This window comes from Mirounga angustirostris, unplaced genomic scaffold (assembly GCF_029215605.1).
Source record: "Mirounga angustirostris isolate CCGP_5_RB_7025 unplaced genomic scaffold, mMirAng1.0.hap1 SCAF_1, whole genome shotgun sequence".
Taxonomy (NCBI): Eukaryota; Metazoa; Chordata; class Mammalia; order Carnivora; family Phocidae; genus Mirounga; species Mirounga angustirostris.
The window spans coordinates 69,209,352-69,236,589 of NW_026991709.1; the positions used below are offsets into that span (position 1 = coordinate 69,209,352).

Below are 27,238 nucleotides of genomic sequence, written 5' to 3' on the forward strand. Positions count from 1 at the left end.
ACTTTTTAAGGTACGGGTTCCTTTAAAGTGATTTTCCGAAATACTTGTTTCTAAGTCATTAACAACTGAAAAACTGGAAGTCTCCAATTTATCAGGATTACAACTCTCTTAATTTAGTAAGCTATATACATGAAACAGTAAGGGAAAAAAGAATGGTATCTGTATCTTAGGGCTCAGGCACTTTGTTTCTTCCCCAGACTAATGAATAAGAATGATACTTTTACCTAACCCTAAACTTGTTAAACATCTTAGGAAACCGCTATCTCACAAAAATCTCCTTTTGTCATTTCAAATAATTTTAAGTTATTATGAAACTCTATTTCAAAGTAATTTATTGGGCTTGGACATTAAAGCCAAGTCTTAACAGTTAAGACTGATTTATTCAAAGAAAAAATATGATACACACTCTTAAGAAACAAAACTGATGACAGTGGCAACAAGTTGCTGCTACTTGTTAAAAATTCTTCCCTGTATTTGGAATGGTAATTTTAATGACCCTATAGGAAGGGTGGCAACACTCACCAGTATGAATCTTCTCATGTCTCTGTAGCAGGTACTTCTGTATGAAACGCATGTCACATTGACTACATTGAAATGGTTTTTCGCCTTAAAATAATTTCACATCCACAAATTAGTTACTGGATAAAACACAGTTTATAGTTACTATTTCTGAGGAAAGATAAATCTTAGAAGCCCAAATTCTGGAAAATTCCAAATTATCCACACAATATTTTTATACTGTTCATTAATTTAAAAGAATTTTATTTCCTCAATTTTTTCCCCCACAATTATAAAATTCACATTATCACAATCACACAAAGATGAGATCAAATCCACTCTATATCCAAAAGGAAGGAAGGAAGGGAGGGAGGGAGAGGGAGGGAGGGGGAGAGAGAGAGAGAGAGAGAGAGAGAGAGAGAGAAAGAGAGAAAAACAAAGAAGAAAGAAAAAGCAATTCAAAACAATTTAAAAATCAGGAGGCTAAAAAGGATCTGGGTTATCTAGTGTGTCTTAAACAGCTCCTCTCTCTTTTTATCTGAAAGAAGATCCACCCACCCTGTTCTCCATGGCTAACTATCCCTTTATGCCCTTTCAATTATATTCTCCAGAACCTTCAGAACTTTCGAACATTTTCCTTTTTTTTTAATCTGGACTCTTCAATCATTCCTTCTCTGCTGGAACCTCTAAGTATTCTTGAGGTCTGCTCTATGCAAACAAACTTCCCAGAAATCCTGAAACACTCCCACCTTATTACTTTCTCTCCTTCCTTTTCAATCATACCTTGAGAGTAGTTTACCTCATGTCTCAAATTCTCCACCACCCACTTGTGCTTTAACTCTTATACTCTGCTTTCTTAAAAGCTACTTGTGATCTCTTTACTATTTTATTCCAATGGTTTCTTCTCAGTTCTCTACCCCTCTCTATCCTCTCTGAAGGTTGTGGCATTGCTGATCATACCCTCCCTGGAACTGTCTCTTTTTTTAGCTTCTGGGACACTCTATTTCCTACTTCATTAAACCTACCTTATTACTCTATCTTCCCCACCCCATACCCTTTAATTTAACCTACGTGTCTAGTCTGTTTCCCCAAGGATCTGTGATTAGTCTTTAGGTCTGCCCTCTATAATGTCATGTTCTTAGTGATCATTTTTAATATCATTTTTTAATATTTGAAGCTCATATTTCATAAATTCTTATTTCAAACTCCATCTGGATGTCTTGCAGAGAAAAATAAATGTTGACAGGCTTTTAATAATACATTATTTAATTGTTTCTCTAGCTGAAAAGAACACATAAGCCAGGTAAGTGTCCAATTAAGACTAATTAATTTTACACATCATTGCTCATTGTTTTCTCATTTAAAGTTTTTGCTGGTTTCCTTCTGACATTCTGGCCTGTGGAAATCTCTGATTTAAAATGCCAGGTTAGCTACAGTCTTAGAAATGAATGACATTTATGCGAGGTAAAAATAGCAACAACAATAATAATGGCCATAAGCCCATTTTAATTCAAGAAATACCTGTATGAATGAAGACATGTCTCTGTAAGTGATAGTTCGTTCTAAAGGCAGCATTGCAGTGCTCACAAACGTGAGATTTAGGGGTTTTCAAACCAAGTGATCCATCCTCATTTATTGTAAGGATCTAGTTAAAAAAAAAAAAAGGTAAAAACAAAAGTTTTAAAAACATAATACTAACTTATAAAAAAGGTAATGCCTTTTAACGCAAACAATGGTCACCAGAAATTATGAAAATTTCTTTCCTAATCTTGAAAAAGGTGTTAGAATAAGGTTATGATTAACTGTAGCAAAGTACAATGTGACTCGGAATGGTAAAAATCACTAATAAAACCTTGGAAGCTGGTATAAGTAAGATCTCAGCACTCTGTCCCCTCTTCTCCAAAGGTGATGTCTAACAGAGTCCTGAAGTGCTGCTCTCTGCTAGGGTGAGTGTAACTTTATTTTCAATTTTAAATTCTCACATATGCAGGACAAAAGTTTTATGTTTTAGACAGACATGGCATAAATATCAATCAGTATAGGACTGGTTAAATCATGGAAAGTGAATGCAACTTAATATTATCTGGTTGTAAAATAAAATGAGAAAAGCTCTCTACAGACCTATATGGAAAAAGCTCCAGGATTTATTAAGTAAAAAATGCAAGGTTTAGAATCCAGTACATAATTTTGCAAATTTTTATATATAAGAAAGTACATAGAAGGATACATATTTATTTGTATATGCATAAAAACTATTTAAGAAGGATACACATGAAACACACAGAGCCTTGGTTGTGATGGCAGGGGAACTGGGCAGAGGGGAGAAAGTGGGAGGGGGACTCTACATTGTTTATACTTAAATACTTTTCTGAATCACATAAATGCTTACCTATTACATTTTCGTTCTTGCTTGCTTGCTTGCTTGTTTTTGTTAAAGCAGAGAAAAAGAGCAATCTAAGTTTTTAAGTCATCTAGCATAGAATTTGGAGTCTGGTTCACTCTAGGATCTCTAAGGTTACTTATTCTAGGACTACTAAACTGTCACTGAGCATATTCCTAAAAACATCTGTTGGATAAATAAGAGTGGGTATGGGGAAGGAAGACAGGTGACAAAGAAATCATATCTTCCTGGGCTTCCTGAGGTTGAGAATATTATGGGCCTGGTCTGGACAGTGTTGGAGAGAAGCTCATCTTAATAAATGATCTTTTTTTTTTTCATTACTTAGGAGATTAGAAATGACATGGCAGAATATGACATGAAGATAAGAAGCAAAGAAAACCAGTAGGAGATCAGATCCCTAGGAGCATGGCAAGTAAGAGGGAAACAATACTGAAAGTGGGGGCATACAGTGTAGGAGCTACAAAACTGTGTCCCACACAGGGTAGACAAATCTAGGAAACATCTTAGAAAATACAAAGGCCTGTGGAAACTGATTAGGGCCTGTAAACACACAGCTATGACCCCCTTCTCAAACCTAGAAAACAGGAGAGGTAAGGGGGAAAAGGCTTTAATTTTTAAAACATTCTTTTACTTTAAATTCTGGAAGACAACTCAGCCTGTACTGTATGTAAAGCAATGGTAATTATTATGCAAATTATACAGGATATTTGGGTTCTGGGCAAACTGCCAATGTGGTCAACAATGCTTCAAAGTCTATGCACCAGAGTCATAAAGAGAAACATTTGGCACAAGAATGGAAGTGGGTGTCACAGCTTCCTGATGAGAGTCAGTGAGAATAGAAAGTTTCATCTCTGGCCAGTTGCTTTAAATTTTTTGACCCCTCCAAGTCACAAAATAATATGCAAGTTAACACTATGCAAAACAAAACACAAAATCTTTTCAAAGAAGATTCAAAATATTTCTAACATACAACAAATAACAAAAAGATGTTAAACATTTTATATAAAACAGAACTAAAAACAAGATAGCACCAGGTATTTTTTCCACATATGCTGATAACAAGATCCAAGTGCCAAAACACATGGCAGCTCAATAGCTTTCTGTGGCATAGCAACTGCAAGGGAAGTCTCTGCAAGGAACAAATCTGGCCCAAGTTACTTAATGTGAAACGGATGTTGTCCCTGACTGTACAAAGCCCTTTTATGAAGAGTTAAGGAGTTCTAGGTCATCGTTTTCTGGCACTGAAGGTAATGCTGCCTTTCCCTGTGCATTCAAGCCTTAACTCAAGGTGGATTTTATGGATGAAACAGCTAACACTGGCTTGTGAATAAGAAGACTGAAAAATCTAGCACATTTATAAGGTCAAAGACAGAAAAATCAAATTCTTGGGACATTTTAATATTTCTTTCTCTGTGTTTTTTTTGGGGGGGGGCAGAATAACAAACATATTTGTATAAAGGACACTGAGTAAAATTCATCTTGCCTCAGATGAGCACCAGTGGCTCTTCCAATTTGTAATCTGTTTTCAATATAACCACGTGATTTTGTCTGTTTTATTCACCACTATAACCCCAGTGCCCAAAATGGTATCTGGAACATAGTTAGACTCTATAAATGTCTAATGACATGGCTGACTGCTACCCATACCAAACATCCTCATGGCTCACCAATTTATTCTCTTTAAAAATTTTTGCCAAAAGTGATACCTTTCAATTTTTCGAAGTTACTAAGTAGTGCCACAGAGACGTGGCTATGTTAAAGAACAAAGGCCCTTAGTGGAAAAGAAATTGCACATTAATATAGGCAAAATTTTCTTCCTTGGTGGATATGGCTTCTGTTCTTGTTCACACCCTTTCAAGATCTTTTGGGAGAATGTGATCTACCAGTTAAATGTGTCTGCCTTAGAGATTAGCAGTCTCACTTGCTACTCTAACTAGTACCATAAAATATTTCTGCTTTTCTTTTTCCCCTCAATTTATGAACACTATTACAACTAAACATTTTAAATTTCAAGGTTTAAATCCTAAAATGCCTGGTATAGTATCTCCATTTGATTTGTCTTGCTTCCTGTCACTCCTACTCTTGGAGAAATATGGTATATTATAAAGACCAAGTAATAAGGCTTTATCAAGAGTGGTGAAATTAGTAACAGTCTAAACAATACTTAACATACTTGATTTTCTTAACTGTTTACAAATTTAAAACAGATTTTTTAGTAAAAAATTTCAAAACCAAATGAACTCAATTAATCTGCTTTCTTAATCTCATGGTCCATTATTTTTTGTTCTGAGCCAAATCTGTTCCCAGCTAGCTACTATATATGATGGTTATCTTAAATAATACATCAATTTTCATTAGGCAAAGCACTAACAAAGCTCTATTAAATTTAGAGATTTTTCATTCCTCAAAGGTCACTGCCACTGAACAACCTAACACTCTTCAGTGAGGAAAAGTTTTGCTGTCTTAAAAGGCAGAAATTATTTTCTCCATTCTCTGTTATGTACTATTAAAATTATTTTAAAATAATTGTAATTATTTTAAGGTAATGATTATAGGTTTTATCATATATTCTTAACCTAAAGCATCTTCTAAACTACCAAAACCCAAAAGACAATATAGAAGAGATAATTTAAATTTCTCCTGTATTGTAAGTCAGTTCACTGCAACTGGGGGGGGTGGAGAATGAGATCTTCTATAATTCTCTTTATTCTTCAAATCCAATCAGAAGCAGAATAGTGCCATCCCAAAGATATACAACAAAATAACACAGCCATAACCATCCACAGCAATAACCAGCACAACATCTTGACCCTTCTAGTTACCTCTAATATCCCACCCTCACACTGTCACTCTCATTCTTCAGAATTTTCACTATCTGTCCATACTGGACTTCATACATTACAAATTTCATTTTAAAATGACAAGCTTTTGACAGTGCCAGAACACAAAAGTCACTGTATTGTAAGCATGGCACAATAACTAATGTTCAGCATAATAACCCTAAGCTTTAGAAAAGGTCATTTCTCTTAGGTTTCCTAAATATTAGGCAAAAAAGTATGTGATATTTAAAGAAAGGTTTGCATCAAAATATTTTTTAAAGTTAGGGTTCAGTTTTGTGAGAAAAATTATTTACCCAAAACACATAGCTTCCTGAGAAAATTAGAGAAATAAAATATTAGGGACTCCTGGGTGGCTCAGTCGGTTAAGCGTCTGCCTTTGGCTCAGGTCATGATCCCAGGGTCCTGGGATTGAGTCCCATGCATCAGGCTCCCTGCTAGGATGGGGAGCTTCTCCCTCTCCCTGCCACTCCCCCCCTGGTTGGTGTGCTCTTTCTCTGACAAATAAATAAAATCTAAATAAATAAATAAATAAATAAATAAATAAATAAATAAATAAAATACACATTCTTTTACTAATACTCATCTTCATTTTTCTCTTAAGTACTATTCTGTTACTTCCATTCCCCATCTTATAATCAGTTCTTCAGCTTCAAAGCCACTTCTTCCATAATCAAGTCAACACACAGGAGAAAGTATGACACATGCCTGGTATATCTATTTCTCTGTTCCCTTTAATTAAGTTTTCCTCATTTATATAATTTAAGATCTTTTTGATATCAAAGTCACAAATCTTTTCTGAAAACCAATACTGTATAATAAATTGCTAAGAAAGGATTCTCTATATAATCTACAATCTATTTGATCTGTGGAATATTCTCATCCTTACTGAGTTCAGCACAACTTTGAATGATCAATTTCTACTCGGACCACCTAAACTATTAAACAAACAGTTCCATTCTTCAGCACCTGATAAGAGATGCTGGCACATCACAGGCATCTAAACTGTTTGCTGAGGGATGAAAAGGGAGATACATTTCAGAATAAGAAGTAAGGAATTAAAAGTACTCTGCTCTATCTCATTCAGTCACTGAGACATTTGAAAAGACCTATACAATGTATACAATACTGGATTAAGATAATATTATTATACTTTTCTTAAAAAGATTATCTTAAGAGTTGACTTTGGCTCAATAATCCTCATAGAAACCTTCTGTGTTACCTCCTAATACACCTAACAAGTCAATATCAAAGTCAAGTGGTAATAGCTCATTCCTTACTTCTTATTCCAGAAGTTTCTAGTATTAAGACTTGAGATTCTCAAGCGTAAACATAAATCACAATCGCCCTGGACTCTTTTAAAGTATAAATGGAAATCCCCTCAATAAGAATCCCCAGGGTTGGGGCCTGGGTATTTATAACTGGAAAAGCCCTATAGGTGACTCTAATGAGAGCCAGGAGGAAACCCACTGACATGAATGCATGGAGAACGAATTAAGTTTACTAAAACTTTTCACACATTTCTGGTAACTTTAGTTCTCCATATAGTGCTAATCCACAACAAAGCGAGATTCAAAGGGGCGATGGAACTAAGTATAGCAATGTAAAAAAGAATAGCATGTCATTAAGGAATGAGACAAGAAGCAATTATAAGCATCAAAAAAACACTTAAAGTCTACCAGTCAGGAGCGTTCAGGGTAAGAGGCGGGGAAAGCCCTAATATCTCAGTCCTTCCAAAGGGCTTCATTATAATTCATATAATTTTTAAAAAAATGTTTACATCATCAACATAGACAGACATTAGACTAGACATTATAGTTCATATGCACTATACTTAAAAAGAACACAACACATTAAAGATCCCCGACAAAGCTGTTAAAATTAAATTAAATTTGACATTTAAAAGGGACAAGATTTTATTATGTAGAAAACTTACTTTCATAAACAAGCTTAATCCATGATAGCACCAAATAACTTGACCTAGCCAACATTCCCAAGCTTGACTATATCCTCTTCTTCAGACATGCTGCTAAATGTATTTTGGCATTTTCAGTATCAAATCTACCTCTGCCATATGACAGAGGCTTAGAAAGCAATTATTGCTTAAAATCCATGGCAGCTAAAGATGACATAACAATACAGTACTTCTCACTACAGAGCTGATCTTGAAAGGAGTCACATTTATTTATATGGATATGTAAGCTCTAATATTTTAACCAGAAGTCTATCATGTTAGTTATATTTTCTGCATAGATCCCCAATCTAATATGACACAATGGTGGCGCACACCCAAAATATTCATAATGGCAAATTCAAGATCTGGAAAAGATTTGGGGGGAGAGTAGAGTCTTCTAAGCATAATAAATTATAATTCTTTGTGAAACTTAAAACTGTTTTTAAGGAATTTAAAACAAGCAATACATTGATTTATAGACATGAGATAAGCTTCTCTTTCTCTTCTTACAAAAAAGGAAGAAACAGTTACTTTAATGAAAAATATGAAGTGTTAATTTTTAAAAACATGCTTGAGAAAATGTAAAAAAACCTCACTGGTTCTGTCTCAAATTCTAATACTCCAGACACAAAAACCATTCATCTGGAGACTGCAGACCAGTGTTAAAAACAGTCCACACCATTCTCCGTTACATTTAATGTGTCAGGAAAGTTTAAAAATAACTGTTTTTGTTAGTCTCACACCCTCATCTTCCATGTATTATTTCTAGTTATGTCACTCTCCTAGGAATTCCCTAAAAAGACCCAAAACATTTCCTTATATATAATATACTTAAAATAGGCCAAATCTTTCATCTAGCCATTACATAGATATATATTTACATAATACCCTTAGAAATATTTTAATACATTATCAGTTTATCTACAAATTAGACAAGCAAAATAGCTTAAAGCCTCTAAAAATCTGATCTGTATTAGAAACACCTAGAACATAGCACCAAATAAAGATGCCAAATAACACCCTACTAGAAGATAATAATCTCAGTTTTAGTCAGAATTTTAGGATACATTACACTCAAGAATAGTACCAGAAAAAAAATGGCAATAAAATACCAAGGAAAATGTAGTACATTTTTTTTAAAAGACTTTATTCCCCATAGATTAGCAGCAAATCCAAAGTAACAATCACTATCACAATATTATAATTTTTTTCTCAAAACCTTGTATTGTATATATGAAAAACTTGATTTATTCATTAATGTAAAAAAACAACAACACAAAAGTATCATATAAGTCACTGAGAAAAAAATTAACCCCAAGAAAACAAAGGGAAGGAGAAAGGCAGGGAGGGACGTCACAAAACATGAAATATAAAATGCCAATAATTATGGGAGAAAAAAAGTTTAGTATGGCCAGTAACTAAAGAAATTAAAATTTAAACTATAATGAAATGTCCCTCTTATGCTACAGAAAATGAAGTCTCACACTTGAAAGTACAGACAGACATGACACACCTCAGGTCCACTACAGGTAGCAATGTAACTGGTACAACATTTCTGGAAGGAGCCACACTGTCAAGAACACTTTTGAAAAATTCATGCCCTCTGACTGATGACTGATTCAGTAACACATGAAGATCTATACACAAATATTTTAAGTGCAGCATGATTTAAAATAAAGGCAAAGAGAACACAACTTCCAACAATACAGCAATCACCGAATATAATGTGATACATCAAAAAATAATATATTATGCAGCTAATAAAATCTTTATAAAAACCATTAATAACTTTAAATGTAAAAATTGCTTACACACTGTTAAAAAAAATCAGGACTTTCAATCAATCAATCTATGTACACAAATTTGAATACAGAAAGGGAATATGGCAGAAAATTATGTTAGCTATCTCTGGCAATATGACTACAGGTTATTTTAGTCTCTATTTTTCAAATTTTTCTATAGTAGCTATACATATATATCCCAAAAGCTGTGGTATGTTCTTAATGCTTACCAACAGAGTAAGGAGTCAGGTGGTGGGAAGTGTTTGTTATAAATATTCTCACTATGGCTAATTTTAAGTTACTAATGATTTTAGCACTGGCTTACAAAATTCCTGTAAATTTAGCAATCAGCTCTGGCAAGCCAATACAAGCTGGCTTCAGCACATCACTGAGTCCAAAAATAGACTAATTATATAAATAATGATGATGATAATCTAAATCACAAATGTAAAAATAAGGAGCCATCAAAATTAAAAGGTCATGTTATATTATGACTTTAAAAAAAAATCCTTCTTCACTATATGAGGGAAAACAAAAGATGAAAAATAACTATAAAGATGTAAACATACTGCTCAGAATTCAGAGACTTCCTAGGAATACCAAAATGCTACCTACAGTCAACTATTACTATACCAAAGAGGAAAAAAAGCCAGCAATTACTACTAGTATGTCACTTATTTACTAATCTATTCATTCACCCATCAAGTATTTCTTAAGGGTCTATTATGCCTACTATCGCAGGCTCTTGGGATACAACTGTGAATAATATGAAGTCCCTGCCCTCGTGGAGCTTACATTCTAGTACAGGTATCCCACAACCTTTCCCTGGTGAATAACTGGTGTTGAATTTTCTTGAAATCATATTAAAATAAGTAAAACTAGTATGAATGAGAAGCAAGGGCAGAAAAGAGAGACGTGGAAAAAGAAAAGTTTGTCTTTAGAAAAAAGACATGGTGAAAAAAGTGGAAAAATTAAAACCAATGGCCCGCCACCTCCATGCAGACATGCATCCCATCCTCCTGGCGATTCTGATACAACATTCCAACTTTACTAAGCCACATGAGATTTTTATGTTTGCCTTATGGTCCAGCAGCCAGGTTCCTGCCCATAAGATTAACCAACAGTTTGGAACTAGGAGGTTAGGGACCACCGCCTTAATATATTCTCTTACTTTTGCAGGAGAACGTTGTTTCCGTTTCTTCTTTTTCTGTAAGTCTACTGGCTCTCTGATTTGTTTTTTGTCTCTCATCAGTTGCTCAGATACATCAGTAAAAGTAATTTCCTGCTTTACACTTATCTGTTAAAAAAAAAAGCCAATTTTAGAAATAAACAAAAAGTCCATTGTGACAAAGCCATTACATGTTTAATCCTTTGCTCAACCTACATATAGGTGCTTCCAAAATGATGGTGTGTGTGTGTGCGCGCATGTGCGCGCAGAACAGTGTATTGAAGAGTTCATTAATACGCAATAGAATAATAAGAGTCAAGAGTATATCAACTAAGGAATAGACTAAGATTTTACAAAAATCTATCTGGACAAGAAGACTAAAGATATCATGGGAAAGGATTATAAGACCAAAGAATAAAGTAGAAGTCAGGACAAAGTAAGATCAATTTCACTCCCACATTTAAGGAAACTGATACTGAAGTTAAAAGCACAAAAAGAGGTTTAAATTCCAAAAATCAGTAAAATATTGGGGAATAAAAGGGTATTCAGACTTCACAGTAGGCTTTCTCTTGATTTATAAAATATGAGGAAACACAAAATTCTAAAATGTAATCACGTCAGAAGAAAGGTAAGACAAAAAATGAAAATTTAATTATCTTTAAACTCAACACCCTGACAATATCTTAGCTTAGCCTGTACTTTCCTGGCCTATACACAAAACCATCACCAAATAAAGATGTTTATAGAACTGCATACAGTGTTAGGCCACTGTTATGTACAAGGCAGGATACTAATTACACAACAAACAAAAACTACAAAATGTTATCCCATCTTCAGATCTCTGTTTTCACAGATGAGATGCATGTCCTAAAACCACCCCCCCACACACACAAATAGAAACGCATGAAGGTTCTTAGATCAGTAATAGTAGTGCCAATTCTCATCACAACTGATGATACTCAGTCATCTGCTCTTTAATAGTACATTTTCCATCTATCCTTGAAATGAAAATACAAGAATCTTAAAACTAAAAAACCTTTCAACTCAACAGGTTCTGAACCACATTAAACATCCGTGACCTTTCCAACATGTAATGACACAACAAGAAGTCTGCGATCTGGAAGAGGGCCCTCACCCTACCATGCTGACACCCTGATCCTAGATTTCCAGCCTCCAGAACTGTGAGAAATAAATCTCTGTTCTTTATAAGCTAAAATAAATAAATAACTCCTTAATAACAATCCAGGAAGTATCATGTAGTAGTGGCTACATTTTTCAAAACATACACTAAAAAGAATGGTGCAAAACATTATAACATCTTACAGATTCACAGTGTAAAGTTGGAAGACAGCTGTGTAGAAGGGGTTCATGAGGAAAATGCAACATAAGGCAGGGATTTCAGGCTGACAAAATAAGGAACTGGAAGCTTTCATAAATTCCTGAGGTGTAGGCAGTATAAGAATCACAAATCAAGAAGAATCTTGGCACAAAAACAGGATGTAAATGATTTACTAGGCTAATAATTCTTTCTATCAGGTTATAGAATAGTACTAGCAAACCTTCCTATGGCTTCTTTTGGTATCATTATTTGGAACATAAAATAAAATGGTAAAATCACCACCAACAAGGCTTTGGAATACAGACATGTTAACACCTCTCAAGTGATGTGTACTGAAATACAAAACTTGGATTGGGTATGAGACAGCAGAGATGATTACAGACTATGTAAGCAGCTGCTGAATTGCTCTGTCCCATTTTGCAGGGGCACCAAAAAGTAGTTCCAGTATTTCCATCAGCTTCTAAATTGCAAAGAAACCATGAAAATTTAGCATGCAGCAGTAAGAAACAGAGGAATTATTTTTAGCAAAAGTGCCAAGTAGAGTATAAGACAAATTCACAAATTCTGCAATTAGCAGATATTCACAAACCAAGGAAGAGCCTTTCTGTGTAAACAGTGAAAAAGATTAATAAATGTATCTAAACTTTTCAGTTATTTCCACATATATGGAAAGTGTTTTTTGTTTTTTTTTTTAGGTTTTATTTATTTATTTGTCAGAGAGAGAGCACACAAGCAGGGGGAGCGGCAGGCAGAGGGAGAGGCAGGCTCCCCGCTGAACATGGAGCCCAATGTGGGACTTGATCCCAGGACCCTGGGATCATGACCTGAGCAGAAGGCAGACGCTTAATTGACTGAGCCACCCAGGCATCCCTGGAAAGAAGTATTTGTACTAGCATTCTCAAATATAAGGCATACTTTTAACATATGAAAGCCCAGCCTCAAACCCAGAAGTATCAATGAATCAAAACATTGTGAATGTCAGGCACACAGGAGCGCACCAACAGGCTTATTACCCATAAATGGAATAAATTAATCTCCTCTATATATAACATAACCACACACTAAAGTACACAGATCCAGCCTAAGGTGCTTAGAAAAGATGGAGGTAACTCTAAATCATAAAGAGATGGATGGGTATGATAGTAAGTCAGCTAGAAAGAGTGAGTTGCAAAAAAGTCTGAGAAAACTTAAGTCTTCTTTGGCTTTAAGAAGACAACTATAATCTATAAAAACATGAAAACTTTTTTTTTTAAAGTAGGCTCCACGGCCAGCGTGGAGCCCAACATGGGGCCTGAACTCATCACCCTGAGATCAAGACTGGAGCTGAGAACAAGAATCAGATGCTGAAACCGACTGAGCCACCCAGGCACCCCAAAACATGAAAACCTCTTAATCATGACAAAAGAGACAAGAATTCATCTATACATTGTCTTTTCATTCCTTGAGAACTGTCTTTACAAGAAAATCAAGTTCTTAGTGTTATTTTTCACCTAAAATAAACCAAAGTATAATTAATCAAAGCAGCATCTGCAGGTACATGATATTTGAAAAGACTGGTTTGCTGGATTTTTGAAACATATTCAGGGGCGCCTGGGTGGCTCAGTCCGTTAAGCAGCTGCCTTCGGCTCAGGTCATGATCCCAGGGTTCTGGGATCGAGTCCCACATGAGGCTCCTTGCTCAGCGGGGAGCCTGCTGGTCTCCCTCTGCTTGTGTTCTCTCTCTCTGACAAATAAATAAAATCTTTGAAAAAAAGAAAAGAAAACCAAGAGACTAGGAAATACATCAGATTAAAAAAACAAAGACTCTGGTTTCTTCCTCACTTAAGCTTTACCATTCCACCATGTCCCATATACAACTTCATGCCCACATACCTGAATTTCAATGTTGTTCTCACTACCGACCCAGAAATACCATTAAACCATCAATCAGCCTAACTACCCTTCCTTTCCTAAGATCTTACTAAAGCCAGGCATTTCTCCACCTAAAACCTGAAGCCCCCTCTAGATCTCTCACTTTGAGACTAGGGAAACTGTCAGGCATGACTCCCATGTTATATCTACCTTCCATACTCTTCTAACTTCTTCCCCAACAGCTTTAGAAGAGGTAGAGACCTATAATGTCATACCTCCTCACCCCTTGCCACAGCCCATGCTGGTTCTTTCTTGCTACTTCTAAAATATATCTCTTAATTATCCTGATGTTTTCTTCATTTTTGATCTCTTTCACTTCATTCTCCTGACCTTAAATATAAAGAGGCCTCTCTACATTAAAAAAAACTCTTCCCTTGATTCCCATGATCACTAATAAAGGGAGCCCAGAATCCAAAATTACTCTTTTAAGACTTATTTCATTTCTGTCCCAAAAGTAGACAAACTATCCTACTTTTATATTTCACTATTTCATGCACATGTATCTTATCTTGGTAACTGCAAGTAAGATATTCTTCTTTGGTATTTCCCATAACAGCCTTACTCATTTATTCGTGCAACAGCTACTAAGTGCCTGCAATGTGCTAAACTCAGTCTAAAATAATTTAACAAAAGCTTTAAATTTACTAAAATTCTAATATGTACAGAGCACAATTCTAAATACCAAGAATACAGTCTAAATATAAGGTCTCCTTTTTAAAGGTCTTAAAAGTGTACATGCGGAGTTTTGATGCATAACAACAACCACCAAAAAAACCCACCTAGCAATTCAAGTAATAGTACATGTTAGGTTCAACCTAAATGAATGGTACAGGGAATAAGGGCAGGAATCAAAGGAAAAATTAATGAGATTGGAAATAACCGCAAAAGGCTTCATGAATGAAATAAGAAACTTAATCAGAGCTGCAGGTTTATCATACATATCCCTTTATTTTTTCCTTCCAACCCTGCTACCCTTCCCAACTTCTTTCTTCCAGACTTAATAATGTTAATAAGTGATATAACAAATGTGAAATGTACTAAAATAAATTTGCCAGACATAGTGTATGATGAATAAGTATTTCATTTGGGTTGCACATTTTAGTCGACCCTCTACCCGTAACTCCCAGGTAAGAAGGTTTATTTTAGACTCTTCCTTTTCTTCATTCTCAGTATTCTACATCCATATCCAGCAAAATCCATTTCACTCTAATTAACTTTATCAACCTTGCTGCCTAACGGCATTATCATCTCCCTCATATATTCTCCCATGAAAAAATATAAAACTGTTTTTTGGGAGCACCTGGGTGGCTCAGTCAGTTAAGCGTCTGCCTTCAGCTCAGGTCATGATCTCAGGGTCCTGGGATTGAGCCCCGCCCGCAATGGGCTCCCTGCTCAGCAGGGAGTCTGCTTCTCCCTCTTCTCTGTCCCTTCCCCATTGGTCCTGTGCATGCACGAGTGCGCTTCTTTCTCTCTCCCCCCTCTCTCAAATAAATAAAATCTTAAAAACAAAAAACTGTTTTCTTATCATCTCCCCAGTGAGGAATCTACAATAGCTCCTTGTTGCCCATGGTATCAATTATATTCTCCCCAGCTCAGCTTTCAAGATGCTGTATGAATCCACTTTACAGAAAAGAAAAGGTCACTTGGCAGAAGTAGCTGTCCTTACCACCTCTCCTCTTTATTTCTAGAGCCATATGTTCCTTCCAATTTTCAATTTCCTCTCTACTCTGTGCTACTGACTCAATTCCTACCTATCTGTTTCACTGCCTTTCTAAAATAATCTTCCTTATTCTACCAGCTACATCTTCTCTGCCTAAAAGCACACTTACATTTCCTCTATAAAATCATTTCTCATGAACCAAAATTTTTCTAACAATTTCCTTCTTATGGCCAAACTTTTACAAAGAATAATCTGTTATACAGAATAATTCTTTTATAAGAATACTGACAAAATAACTGCCTCCAAATTTTAAAGAAATGGTTATTCCTGAGAGTAAAAGTAGTACACACAGTCATATAAAAAGGATGTGTTTATCACTAGAAGGGAACTGTTTCAAAGTATTGCATCTAGGAAACAAAATCAAGGTGACTAAATAAAACAAGTGTTTGAATATAAAAATAAAGATATAACACAATTAACTGTACTGTAAACATACTGCCTAAAGAAAGAATGTTAGCAATAGTGGGGAATATTCCTGGAGTCTGGAAAAGAGAAAGTTAAGACCGAGAGAGAGAGAGAGAGAGAGAGAGAGAGAGTGTGTGTGTGTATTTCCAGGGTAGTTTTGGCAAGAACAGTTAAATGTAGCTGGTCAATAGGAATATTTCTAATTCCAAGCTCACCAAGTCACAGAATAGGGCAAGGAGAGGAAGGAGCACACTGACGGAACAGGCCTTTGTGTGATTCATGAACTATAACCTTCCCTTCTGCCTGACCCACGACTGCATTCAAAATTTTGAATGTAGCTACATTTGTCAGGGTTTGACAAGGTCCATAGTTATCTTTTGATTTTGAAGGGTTCAGGGATCCATACTTCACAGCAAATATTCTAGTCTGTTTCTCTACATTTCTTATGATAAATCTGCATTTTGGCTGCTACGCTAGCAACTTATAAATTAGATAACTATAAGATGAAGTAGATGAAGTGCTCAAATCAAGTTATCTTATCTGTGACAGTGCTGACTCCCCCCATCCTACCTGGACATTCCATTCTTTCAACTTCCATAAAATCATGAAGGTCCCTGACACCCTTTTTGGTTGTCCATGAGCTTGGAAATGCTTCCATAATCATGACGGTTTTCCCCACTCTCCTCTCATGAATACATAGTGGCATTTTTCAGAAGCTAACATGTGATGTCACCACAGAGTGAATGTATTAGCGAATGTGAGAATCCAGTTATATTACAGTAAGCCAGGTAATATACAGATTAATAAAACTGTAAAACAAAGTCTCTCTAAATTTTTTGTTTTAGAAAACAAGGTTATATTTCAATTTTAGTATATGTGCTGCCAAAGCGAGCACAAGGTTATATTTCATTAAAAATGTTATATGTTATTTTTCACAGAACTAGAACATATAATACTGAAATGTATATGGAACCAAAACTACCCCATATAGTATCAAAAGCAATCTTGAGAAAGCAGAACAAAGCCAGAGGTATCACAATCCCAGATTTCAAGATATACTACTAAGCTATAGTAATTAAAATAGTACGGTTCTGGCACAAAAACAGACACATATAGATCAGTGGAACAGAAAACACACTCCAAAAATCAGACCACAATTATATGGTTAATTGATCTATCACTAAGGAGGAAATAACATACAATGGAGAAACAGTCTCTTTAATAAATAGTGCTGGGAAAACTAGGCAGCTACATGCAAAAGAATGAAACTGGACCACTTTCTCACACCATATACAAAAATAAATTCAAAATGGATTAAAGATATAAATGTGAGGGCTAATACTATAAAACCCCCAGACAAAAACACAGGCAGCAACCTCTTTGACATCAGCTGGCCGAAGAAACATTTTTCTAGATATATCTCCTCAGTCAAGGACAAAAGCAAAAATAAACTATAAGGATTACATCAAAATAAAAAGCTTTTGCACAGGAAAAGAAACCATCAAGAACATGAAAAGGCAACCTATTGAATGGGAGAAGACATTTGCACAAGATATATCTGACAAGAGATTAATATCCAAAGTATATAAAGAACTTATACAACTCAATACCAAAAACAAAACAAACCCCCCCCCCACAAATACTCCAATTAAAATGTGGGCAGAGGACCTGAATAAACATTTTTCCAATGAAGACATACAGATGGGCAACAGACACAAAAAAGGTGCTCCCTAATCATCAGGGAAATGCAAATCAAAACCACAATGAAAAAAATAAATAAATATCACCTCACATCTATGAAACTGGCTAGAACCTTTAGACAAGAAATAACAAGTGTTGGTGAGGATGTGGAGAAAAAGAAACCCTCATGCACTGTCGGTGGAATATAAATTGGTGCAGCCACTGTGGAAAAGAGTATGGAGGCTCCTCAAAAAAATTAAAACTAAAATACCTTACAATCCAGTAATTCCACCACTGGTTATTTACCCAAAGAAAGCAAAAACACTAATTTAAATAGATATATGCACCCCTATATTTATTGCAGCATTATTTACAACAGCCAACATATGGAAGCAACCTAAGTGTCCAATGTTAGGTAAATGGATAAAGATGTGCACTACATGCACGCACAATGGAGTATTACTCAGCCATAAAAAAAGAATGAGATCGTGCCATTTGTAACAACATGGATAGAACTATGGGATATTATGCTAAGTGAAATAAATCAGAGAAAGAAAAATACCATATGATTTCACTTCTATGTGGAATCTAAAAAACAAATGTACAAACAAACCAAAAAAAGCAGAAACAGATCCATAAATACAGAGACAAGCTGGTGACTGATTGCCAGAGGAAAGGGGGGGGAGGATGGGCAAAATAGGTCAAGAGGAGTGGGAGGTACAGGCTTTCAGTTATGGAATGAATTAGTAACAGGGATAGAAGATACAGCACAGGGATTATAGTCAATGGTATTGTAATAGTGTTGCCTGGTGACATATGGTAGCTACACTTGTGCTAAGCACAGCATAACACACAGAGCTGCCGAGAATCACTTTGTTGTACACCTGAAACAATGGTATACAATGTGAGATTGTGTGCCAATTATACTTCAAAAAAAAAATAAATTAAAAAAGAAAGACAGCCTCTGCTTAGAAGGCAGAAACATACTGCAATTGGTGGGTACAGGTTAGCTAACGATTTGCCAATATAATTTTTTAAAAGTATGTTCTATGTTAACTTGCAGTGGGATTTGTTATTTACAAATTAATAAAGTTTTAATTTCTAAAATGGTAAATAAAATAATGATATATATAACCAACATAAGCAAGAGTTGTTAGGAGCATTCAAAATTTATTAAGACTAGAAGGGTTGCATGCAAGACCAGAAATTTGAGAGCTGCTGACCTAGATACATCTTAAGTATACTTTGTGTTCTCTTCCTCTTCTCCATTCAATCGCTTTTAATAGAGATACCTGGACTCTACCAACATAAAGAAATGAGTAGAGATGTGTGCATGTATGAGTTAGCAGACATACATGTATTTCCTAGCTCTGTCTACTGAGATTACCAAGGAGGAATGATATCTAACACACCTAGCACCCAGAACTTAGGTTCTTAAATATCATTACCAAAATAAGAGGAACTGGGGCTCCTTGGAGAAGTGACTGATTCCAGAGCTGGGCCAGGGGAAAATATAAAATGACCCTGCAATATCCTGTAGTACCAGAAACTAAAGAGCCAGAAAAAGGATGAGTACGTGTCCAAAGGACACAAGTCTGGAGGAACTCTAAACCAGCACAGCTGGAACAACTTTAGCAACAAAGTAAGTAATGACAGTACAGGATTGGAACTCATAGAGTAAAATGAATATCCACGCTGAGAAAAATTGAAGTAACTGAAAAAATTAATAGGGGAGAAGAGATAACTACAATTAACATAAATACAGCAAGAAGGAGGAAAATACAAAATCACAATTAGGCAAACACCACATTAATAACTACAATCGGCAGGGTCCACTAATGGATGCTAAAATCAGCAGGTAGGAATTTGAGGAGAAATCAAATATTTAAACAGACTCAAAGATATCTGTTAACTACAAAGGGAAAAACAGTGACTTTATAGTGGGGAAAACTGGCAGATACTACCTAAACAAAGAATCAAGGTTAATATCACCAGTAATAAGACATATCAACATTTTGTTCCAACACCACTTCTTTGGGGTTGTCAAAAATGCAGAGCTTCAATCTAATCATGAGAAAACATCAGACTCTGAGAGACATTCTACAAAATAACTGACCAATACTTTTCAAGTATCAAATGTCAAGGTCATAGAAGACAAGGAAAGATTGAACTGCCTCAGAATGGAGGAGACTTAAGAAGATGCAAAAACTAAATGCAGTGTAGGATCTTACACTGAATCCTCGAACAGAAAAAGGGCATTAGGGGATAAACAAATGAAATTCTAATAACGTCTGCAGTTTTACCAACATTAAGTTCCTGGTTTTGATAACTGTATTATGGTTGAATAAACTTTGATATGAGAGGAAGCTGTGTGATGGGTTTATATGCACTCTATAAACTATTTCTACAACCTTTTTATAAATCTAAAATTATTACAAAATAAAAGTTAAGAAAATTTTGATTTTTCTAACTACAAAAATACCTAGCATCCCAAACTTACCATATTGTATACATTCAATATGTGCAGATCTTCTGTATATCAGTTATACCTCAATAATGCTGTTTTAAAAGAGTTACCATTTATATGGTCTTCTATAAATTTGTGGTTTCTCCTCCTCAGCATGATAAACAAAGATTCATCTACCATTTACTGGGTGCTGGGCACCGTCCACTGTTCTAGGTTCCTAGGTGCTAAGGCTACGGGATGGGGGAAGGGGGAGGCAGGCAGTACATGCTCCCTAACTCATACCGTCTATTGCAGTTCATCTCAGTTTCACAGCAACACTATTTTCATCCCCTTTTAAAAATAAGAAAACTAAGGCCCAGAAAGGTTAAGTCACTTGTCTAAAATCCCATTAATTAAGACAGGAAATCAAAATTTAAACCCAAGTCTTCCAAATCTAGCAACTGAAATCTTAACTGCTGTGATCTGTGAATTACTACCTTCATGTTACCAATAAGGAAACTAAAACTTCAGCGAAGTGTCTTACCCAAGCTACTATATTTCAACACTAGGACTTAAATCAAGATCTTGTATCTTTTAGTCCAGTGTTACTTCCATTACTATAACAGCTTCTTAATAAATCTGAATTATTAAAGCTTATTTTAAATTAATTTTTTACACGAACATTTTATTTTTCCAAATATGAACTACAGTTTGCTTGCTGCCAGAATGTGGAAAAAATTTCTAATGGTTCTAGAATGGCTACTAGGAAAGGGAGAGAAAATAATTTAAAAAATAACAAAGTGAGGGACACCTGGGTGGCTCAGTCGTTTAAGCATCTGCCCTGGGCTCAGGTCATGATCCCAGGGTCCTGGGATCAAGTCCCACGTCAGGCTCCTTGCTTAGCAGGAAGCCTGCTTCTCCCTCTGCCTGCCGCTCCCCCTGCTTATGCGCGCGCTCTCTCTCTCTCTCTGATTGATAGATAGATAGATAGATAGATAGATAGATAGATAGATAGATAGATAAATAAATAAATAAATAAATAAATAAAATCTTAAATAAATAAATAATAACAAAGTGGATAAAATACTGTCAATATTTAGGTGAAGCAGAGGACTTGAGTTTCAATCCTACCTCTTCCAATTACTATCTGGCTGAATTTGACTTCCAGCTGGAAAAGTATGGAAAAACATGAAAAGCAAAGGTGGGGAGTTAAAGGAAATACAACCTAATTCCAAAAAATATTAATAGCAGTTTGAGGCTGAACTAAAATTTAGTCATTTGGAACTTTCTTCACCAATACAATGGAGGAAATAATCCTCACAGAATTTCTGCAGAGTTAAAAGAGATTATATATGTAAAGCATCAACTACAATACAAAGCAGTTGATAGCAGACAGATTCTTGATGCTACTAATGATCATAATCATTTCTTCATCTCTTACTCATGGTAGTAATAATATCCAGCTAATACACAACAGAAAATCAAATGAGATTACATCAAGAGCACCTTGAAAACTTTCAAGTTCTAAACAAATATTTATGGTTATTAATTATCATACAATTACAGATGGGTTACCAATTTCTACAGGACATCTCCACTTAGACATCATATTATCTAAATCAGTGTTTCACCTCAGAACCTCCTTCCAAATTCCCTGCCTTTCAATATGCTATATTACCTCAGTCTCCTGTTTAAAAACATCTTTTAATTTTCTTCTCCACTGCCAACCCAAGACCAAGTCCACTTGTTTTTATTTCCTTCAACATCATATACAAATTTAGAAATTATATTTCCCAGCTCCTACTCTAGATCATTTATGAAGATATTAAGTAGGAAATCTCCTACACTACTACAGGAAGAATAACTGGTAAACTTTTACGGACTACAAATTGATCAGGATATATCAAGAGTCTTAAGAAATCTATACGGAAGAAATAATCTCACAGGGCAACAATGTCTACATATAACATAACATTCTTTATGGTAGTAAAAACAAAAGTGCCAACAGTCTAAGCATCCAGTAATAAAGACTGAGATAAATTACAACACAGCTATTTGACATTATACAGTTATAAAAAAATCTTAGTTTTGGATAATATTAATGACATAATGAAATGTTCATGGTTTGAGTGGTAAATATATAATTATGTAGATAGGTATATTTTACAATTTTATACAAACACACAAATACATATGCAGCAAATTTTATACAAACACAAATACATACACAGAAAAACAAACAAAAAGGAAACACTAAGATGCTAACAACCAAATGTTAGTTGTGATTATCCTATAGTGACATTACAACAATTTTTTGCTATCTTTTTTACAGTTTTAGAGTTTTTACATTTCCTCAACAAGTATGTGTTACTTTATAATCTTAAAAAGATACTTAAGTCCAGTGTTAGTATAAATCCCTAGTATTAATCAAAGAAAAACCTGTTTATCATTATCTGAACATACTAAGTTGTTCTAAGAACTAAAACATTAAGCCAGCAAAGTGAAACTGAAAAAATTTCTATGGGTGAGTGGGAAAAAAAGCCATCAAATAAACCTTGATCCCTATCTCACATCATCAGCAAAAATCAATTCCAAATGGATTATTAATCTAAATGGGAGAGAAAAACCATAAAGCTTCTAGAAGTTAACAAAGTATCTTTGTGACTTTGGGGTAGGCAAAGAATTCTTAAATAGGATACACAAAACACTAACCAAAAGGAAAAGACTTATAAATTGAATGTTATTAACATTAACTTCTATTTATCAAAAGAGTAAAAAGGCAAATCAGAGTGGAAAAGATGAGATGTATATACAAAGATAGATATATAGATAGATAAGATGATATATACACAAAAATAGATGTATATATATCTCTATATATACCCCCAACAGATAAAGAACTACTACAAATCTGTAAGAGAAAGAAACCTAATAGAAAAATGGACAAAAGATAAACATGTGCCTTACAAAAAAATAATATCCAAATTGCCAGTAAGTGTGAAACAGTACTGAATTTTGTTAGTTTTCAGTGAAACAAAAACCTAAAATCACAGTGCAAGACTACTACCGAACAAAAATGGCTAAAATTAAAAGGACTGACAATACAAAATATCAAGGATATGGACTAAACTAGCAAAACCACTAAGAAAAGCTTTTGCCAGTACCTACTAAAGCTGACCATATGTATATCTAGCAAATTCAATCCTAAGTACATAACCAACAAAAATGAGTATGTACATGCACCAAAAGACACATCCAAGAATATTCACATCAGCACTTTTCATAATAGCCCACATCTTGAAACAATCTAAATGTCTATTATACTACAATGGATACATTTTGATATATTTACACAACTGATGCTTATATAGAAATAAGAATGTGCATGGAGCACTGGGTGTTGTGCACAAACAATGAATCATGGAACACTTCATCTAAAACTAATGATGTAATGTATGGGGATTAACATAAGAATAAAAAAAAAAGAACTATCACTGAAAAAAAAAAAAGAAATAAGAATGAACTATTACATGCAACAATGTGAATATATCTCACAATCTGAACCAAAGAAATCAGACACTACAGAGTGCATGATTCTATTTATAATCAGTACAAAATCAGATAAAACCACTAGGCCATGCTAAAAGTGTTGTTATCTTCAGGAATTAGAAAAGGGTTGTGACTAAGATGGATAAAAGATGGGGAGGGCCTCTGAGATGCTAGTAATGTTCTATACCTTGATCTGGGCAGTGGTTACTCAATTACGTTCACTTCTGAGAAAATTTCTCACATAAAATTTCTGCACTTTTCTGTATAAATGTTGTATTTCAATAAAAGACATACACCTAGAGAAAGAGTGTTACAAATGTGTGGGTATATATAGATATAAATACAAGGAACATGATCATATATATATATGTATATACATATGTGTATATATATATACACATATATATAGGCATCTATGTCTATATATATAAGCATGACCCTTTCACCATTATTACTTCATTCAAGCAAATCTAGTAGTAATACAAATATCCATCAATACTGCCTTAAAGGCATACCATTTAATCAGTTATTAAAATAAGTTTTATATGCAATTACAAAATTTCTATAGGATGTGTTTTAAATGAAAATAGCTAATTTCAAAAGCATATAAATAGCACCATCTAATCTATGGAAAACAAAACATATGTTTTCATAAGATAATAGATCTTAAAACCATATTACATAGAAATAAATACACATACACATTCTGCATATTTGTTAATAAATTAAAAATTTCCAGAAGGCTATCAATATTAGTAGGTATCTTTTGGGAATTAAAGTAGGTAAGTGGTGGAAACAATTTTTACCTTTTACTTTGTTCTAAACTATTTGAATCTTCACAATGACTATGTAATTGTTTATAATAACCTACATCATATCATTATGAAAAAACCAAAGTAGTTATCTCTGAGACTGATCTAGCTAGGCTGACTCTATACCCTTGTCCATAATGATTTTCAGTTTGTGTACTACTGTCCTAAGTAAGAGAGTGTAATGCTCATTCAGTACTACTGCCTCACAATTCCAGATCAGTCGATCATCAAAGATCACACAGAACTAAATTAAATGTGTTAGGAGACTGGCTATGTTAATACAGTCATCTAGAAAGAAATCTTCTATTAATAATTTATGTCCACATAAAGGGAAAATAAATTAAATCAAACAACTCTAAGAGCATGGAAGGATACTAAAACTATAGATCATTGTGGGTTAGCTCCCTGAAATAATCTTTTTTTTTTAAAGATTTTATTTGAGAGAAAGAGTGAGCACGGGGTGGGGGGGGGGGGGCGGAGTGAAGGGAGAGGGAGATGAGGACTCCCAGATGAGCCTGCAGGGAGCCTGATGTGGGATTCAACCGCAGGACCCTAGGATCATGACCTGAGCAGACGTTTAACGGACTGAGCCACCCAGGTGCCCTAAAACAATCTCTTAAAAGAGATACCTTGACTCATCTGCTTATCAAGTAAGTTGAAATAATAAATAAGCAGTAGTATGACTCACACCAGGAGAAACTATGAAGCATGATTACTTATGCCAGGTTTTCTGCTCATATATTGATTCCTATCAAATATGGCACTTTCTAAGGTCTATATAGCATGTGAATAAAATCTTGTTTAAGAAAAAAAAAATTGAGTTGATACAAATTACCATCTCTTCTCCTTAAAATAAGCTTAATTAATGGATCTATTTCTGAAAAAGATATCCAGAGTATGCTGAAGTAAAAAGTATTTGAATGGGAAGAATAAAAACCCTTTTTAAAACATAGAGCCCTAATAACAGCCAATGCAATCACCTCAAAAGACAAGGACCCCAAAAGCCAATGAACATAACAAAACTACTTCTCAATCCCTCAGATGAACTCTAAAAGAAATGTAATGGTAGTTAAGAATTGGCTACAAGTTATAAATAGCTCTGTTGTTTTTTTTTTAAAGTATACAATGTAATGGGGATAACAAGCTGAGAGTTAGCCAAAAAAAGAAACATATCCTATCAATGACTATTTAAGCAAATAAATACAATGGCAAACAGATTTGTCACCTTCCAGGATGCTTGTGAAAGATCATTTGTCACCAATAAATGCAATCCAATTCTGGAATTAAAACAGAGTACAAAATATGTGGCAAAAATAAAAAATATCTTAAAACCACTGAAATGGGTTAGGGTTGATTTTTTTCTCTTTTTTTAATAAAAGGGAAAAAGTTACCCATTACAAGATATATACTCAAATTGCTAGCATCAGCATGTTAGGTTTTTACTGACTAGAGCAAGAGGCATATGGGAAAATATCTATACAGCCCTCCTTAAATTAGTAACAGGATTTAAGAAAATTTAAAAACTAAAAAACCAAATAAAGGTCTTATGCCAATGGCCAAATACATTTTGAGTTTCCTAGGCCATGAACAAAATTATCATAAATAAGAAATACATGAAAGTATTCCTACAATTTTGTTCATGCTGTTTTATAGCACAGAAATTCATGACTAAAATAAAATGCTACAAAAATGCTAAAGTATATTTTTTCAGGAGTTATGAATATCTGAAATACTTCACATTTTATTATATCATTATATGACTAGAACATTTTTTATAGTTCCTAATTTATAAAATCCTTTTGCTCAAGTGATACAATCCAACAGTTTTCTAAAAAACAAATGTAGCATATATATCATTATGAATTACATTTTGCTCCAATTTGTCAACACAAACATGTCTTTACTCTTCAACATGCTTGCCATCAAACTGGAAAAATAAAGCCCATAGAGAGTTATGATTTCTCAATTCCTACTAAACAAATATAAGAATTAAAAGAATAAACCAAATACTTTTTTCACATTTCTAAAATAAATTGTTTCTGAGTTATGAAGCTTTGTAGCACAGTGTTTCCAATAAAACTTTCTGCAATGTTAGAAATGTTGTTTATCTTTGCTGTCCAAAACAGAAGCCAGTAACTACATGTGGCTATTGAGCACCTAAAATGTGGCTAATGAGACTTAAGAACTGAAAAATTAGTTTTATTTCATTTTAATTTAAGTTTCTAACACATTAGAAAACAAAGTTCTAATGAGTAAACTGTAGACATTCAAAAGGTGGCCTGGAGATTGCTGCCAAAAATGTAGGGCCATTGAGTTTGGGTGACTGATTTAGAATAAGGTTAAGATAAACTCCGAAAATCAGCAGTTATCACAAATGAGGAACTTTTACTTCAATTGTCACGAAACACTAGAGAGTTTACAGAGGCTACAGAACCTAAACTGTTATTTAACAATCTAAGAGAACTTAAAACTCAACTCTAGTTTTTAGTTAACAAAAGAAGTTAATATGAAAAAGTTCTTTGTGGCTTCCAAATGAATGAGCAAATAAAAGAAGAAAATCATTAATATGCTCAATATCTATTTTTAAAAGTCTTCAGCACATAATCTAAAAAGGATGAAAGGCCTGGTAACTTAAGTCTTCTTACTTCTGGGGACCTGGATCATACTGTTCTAGATCAATGTCCTCTCTTTAATTCAAAAATATATATTCATGATCCCAAGACTTACCCTTCACCAC

The 27,238-nt window shown here is 34.4% G+C and overlaps 1 protein-coding gene across 4 annotated transcripts in view; it reads right to left on the reverse strand.

Moving 5' to 3' along the window:
- ZNF148 (zinc finger protein 148) overlaps window positions 1-27,238 on the reverse strand; it is a 120,237-nt gene that overhangs the window by 34,100 nt on the left and 58,899 nt on the right. For all 4 annotated transcript variants that reach the window (XM_045903025.3, XM_054504237.2, XM_054504238.2 and 1 more), the window contains 3 exons: window positions 10,643-10,768; window positions 2,020-2,143; window positions 523-606 (listed from right to left, as the gene is read on the reverse strand). In XM_045903025.3, coding sequence (XP_045758981.1) covers window positions 523-606; window positions 2,020-2,143; window positions 10,643-10,768 — 334 coding nt within the window. The remainder of the gene's footprint in view (window positions 1-522; window positions 607-2,019; window positions 2,144-10,642; window positions 10,769-27,238) is intronic.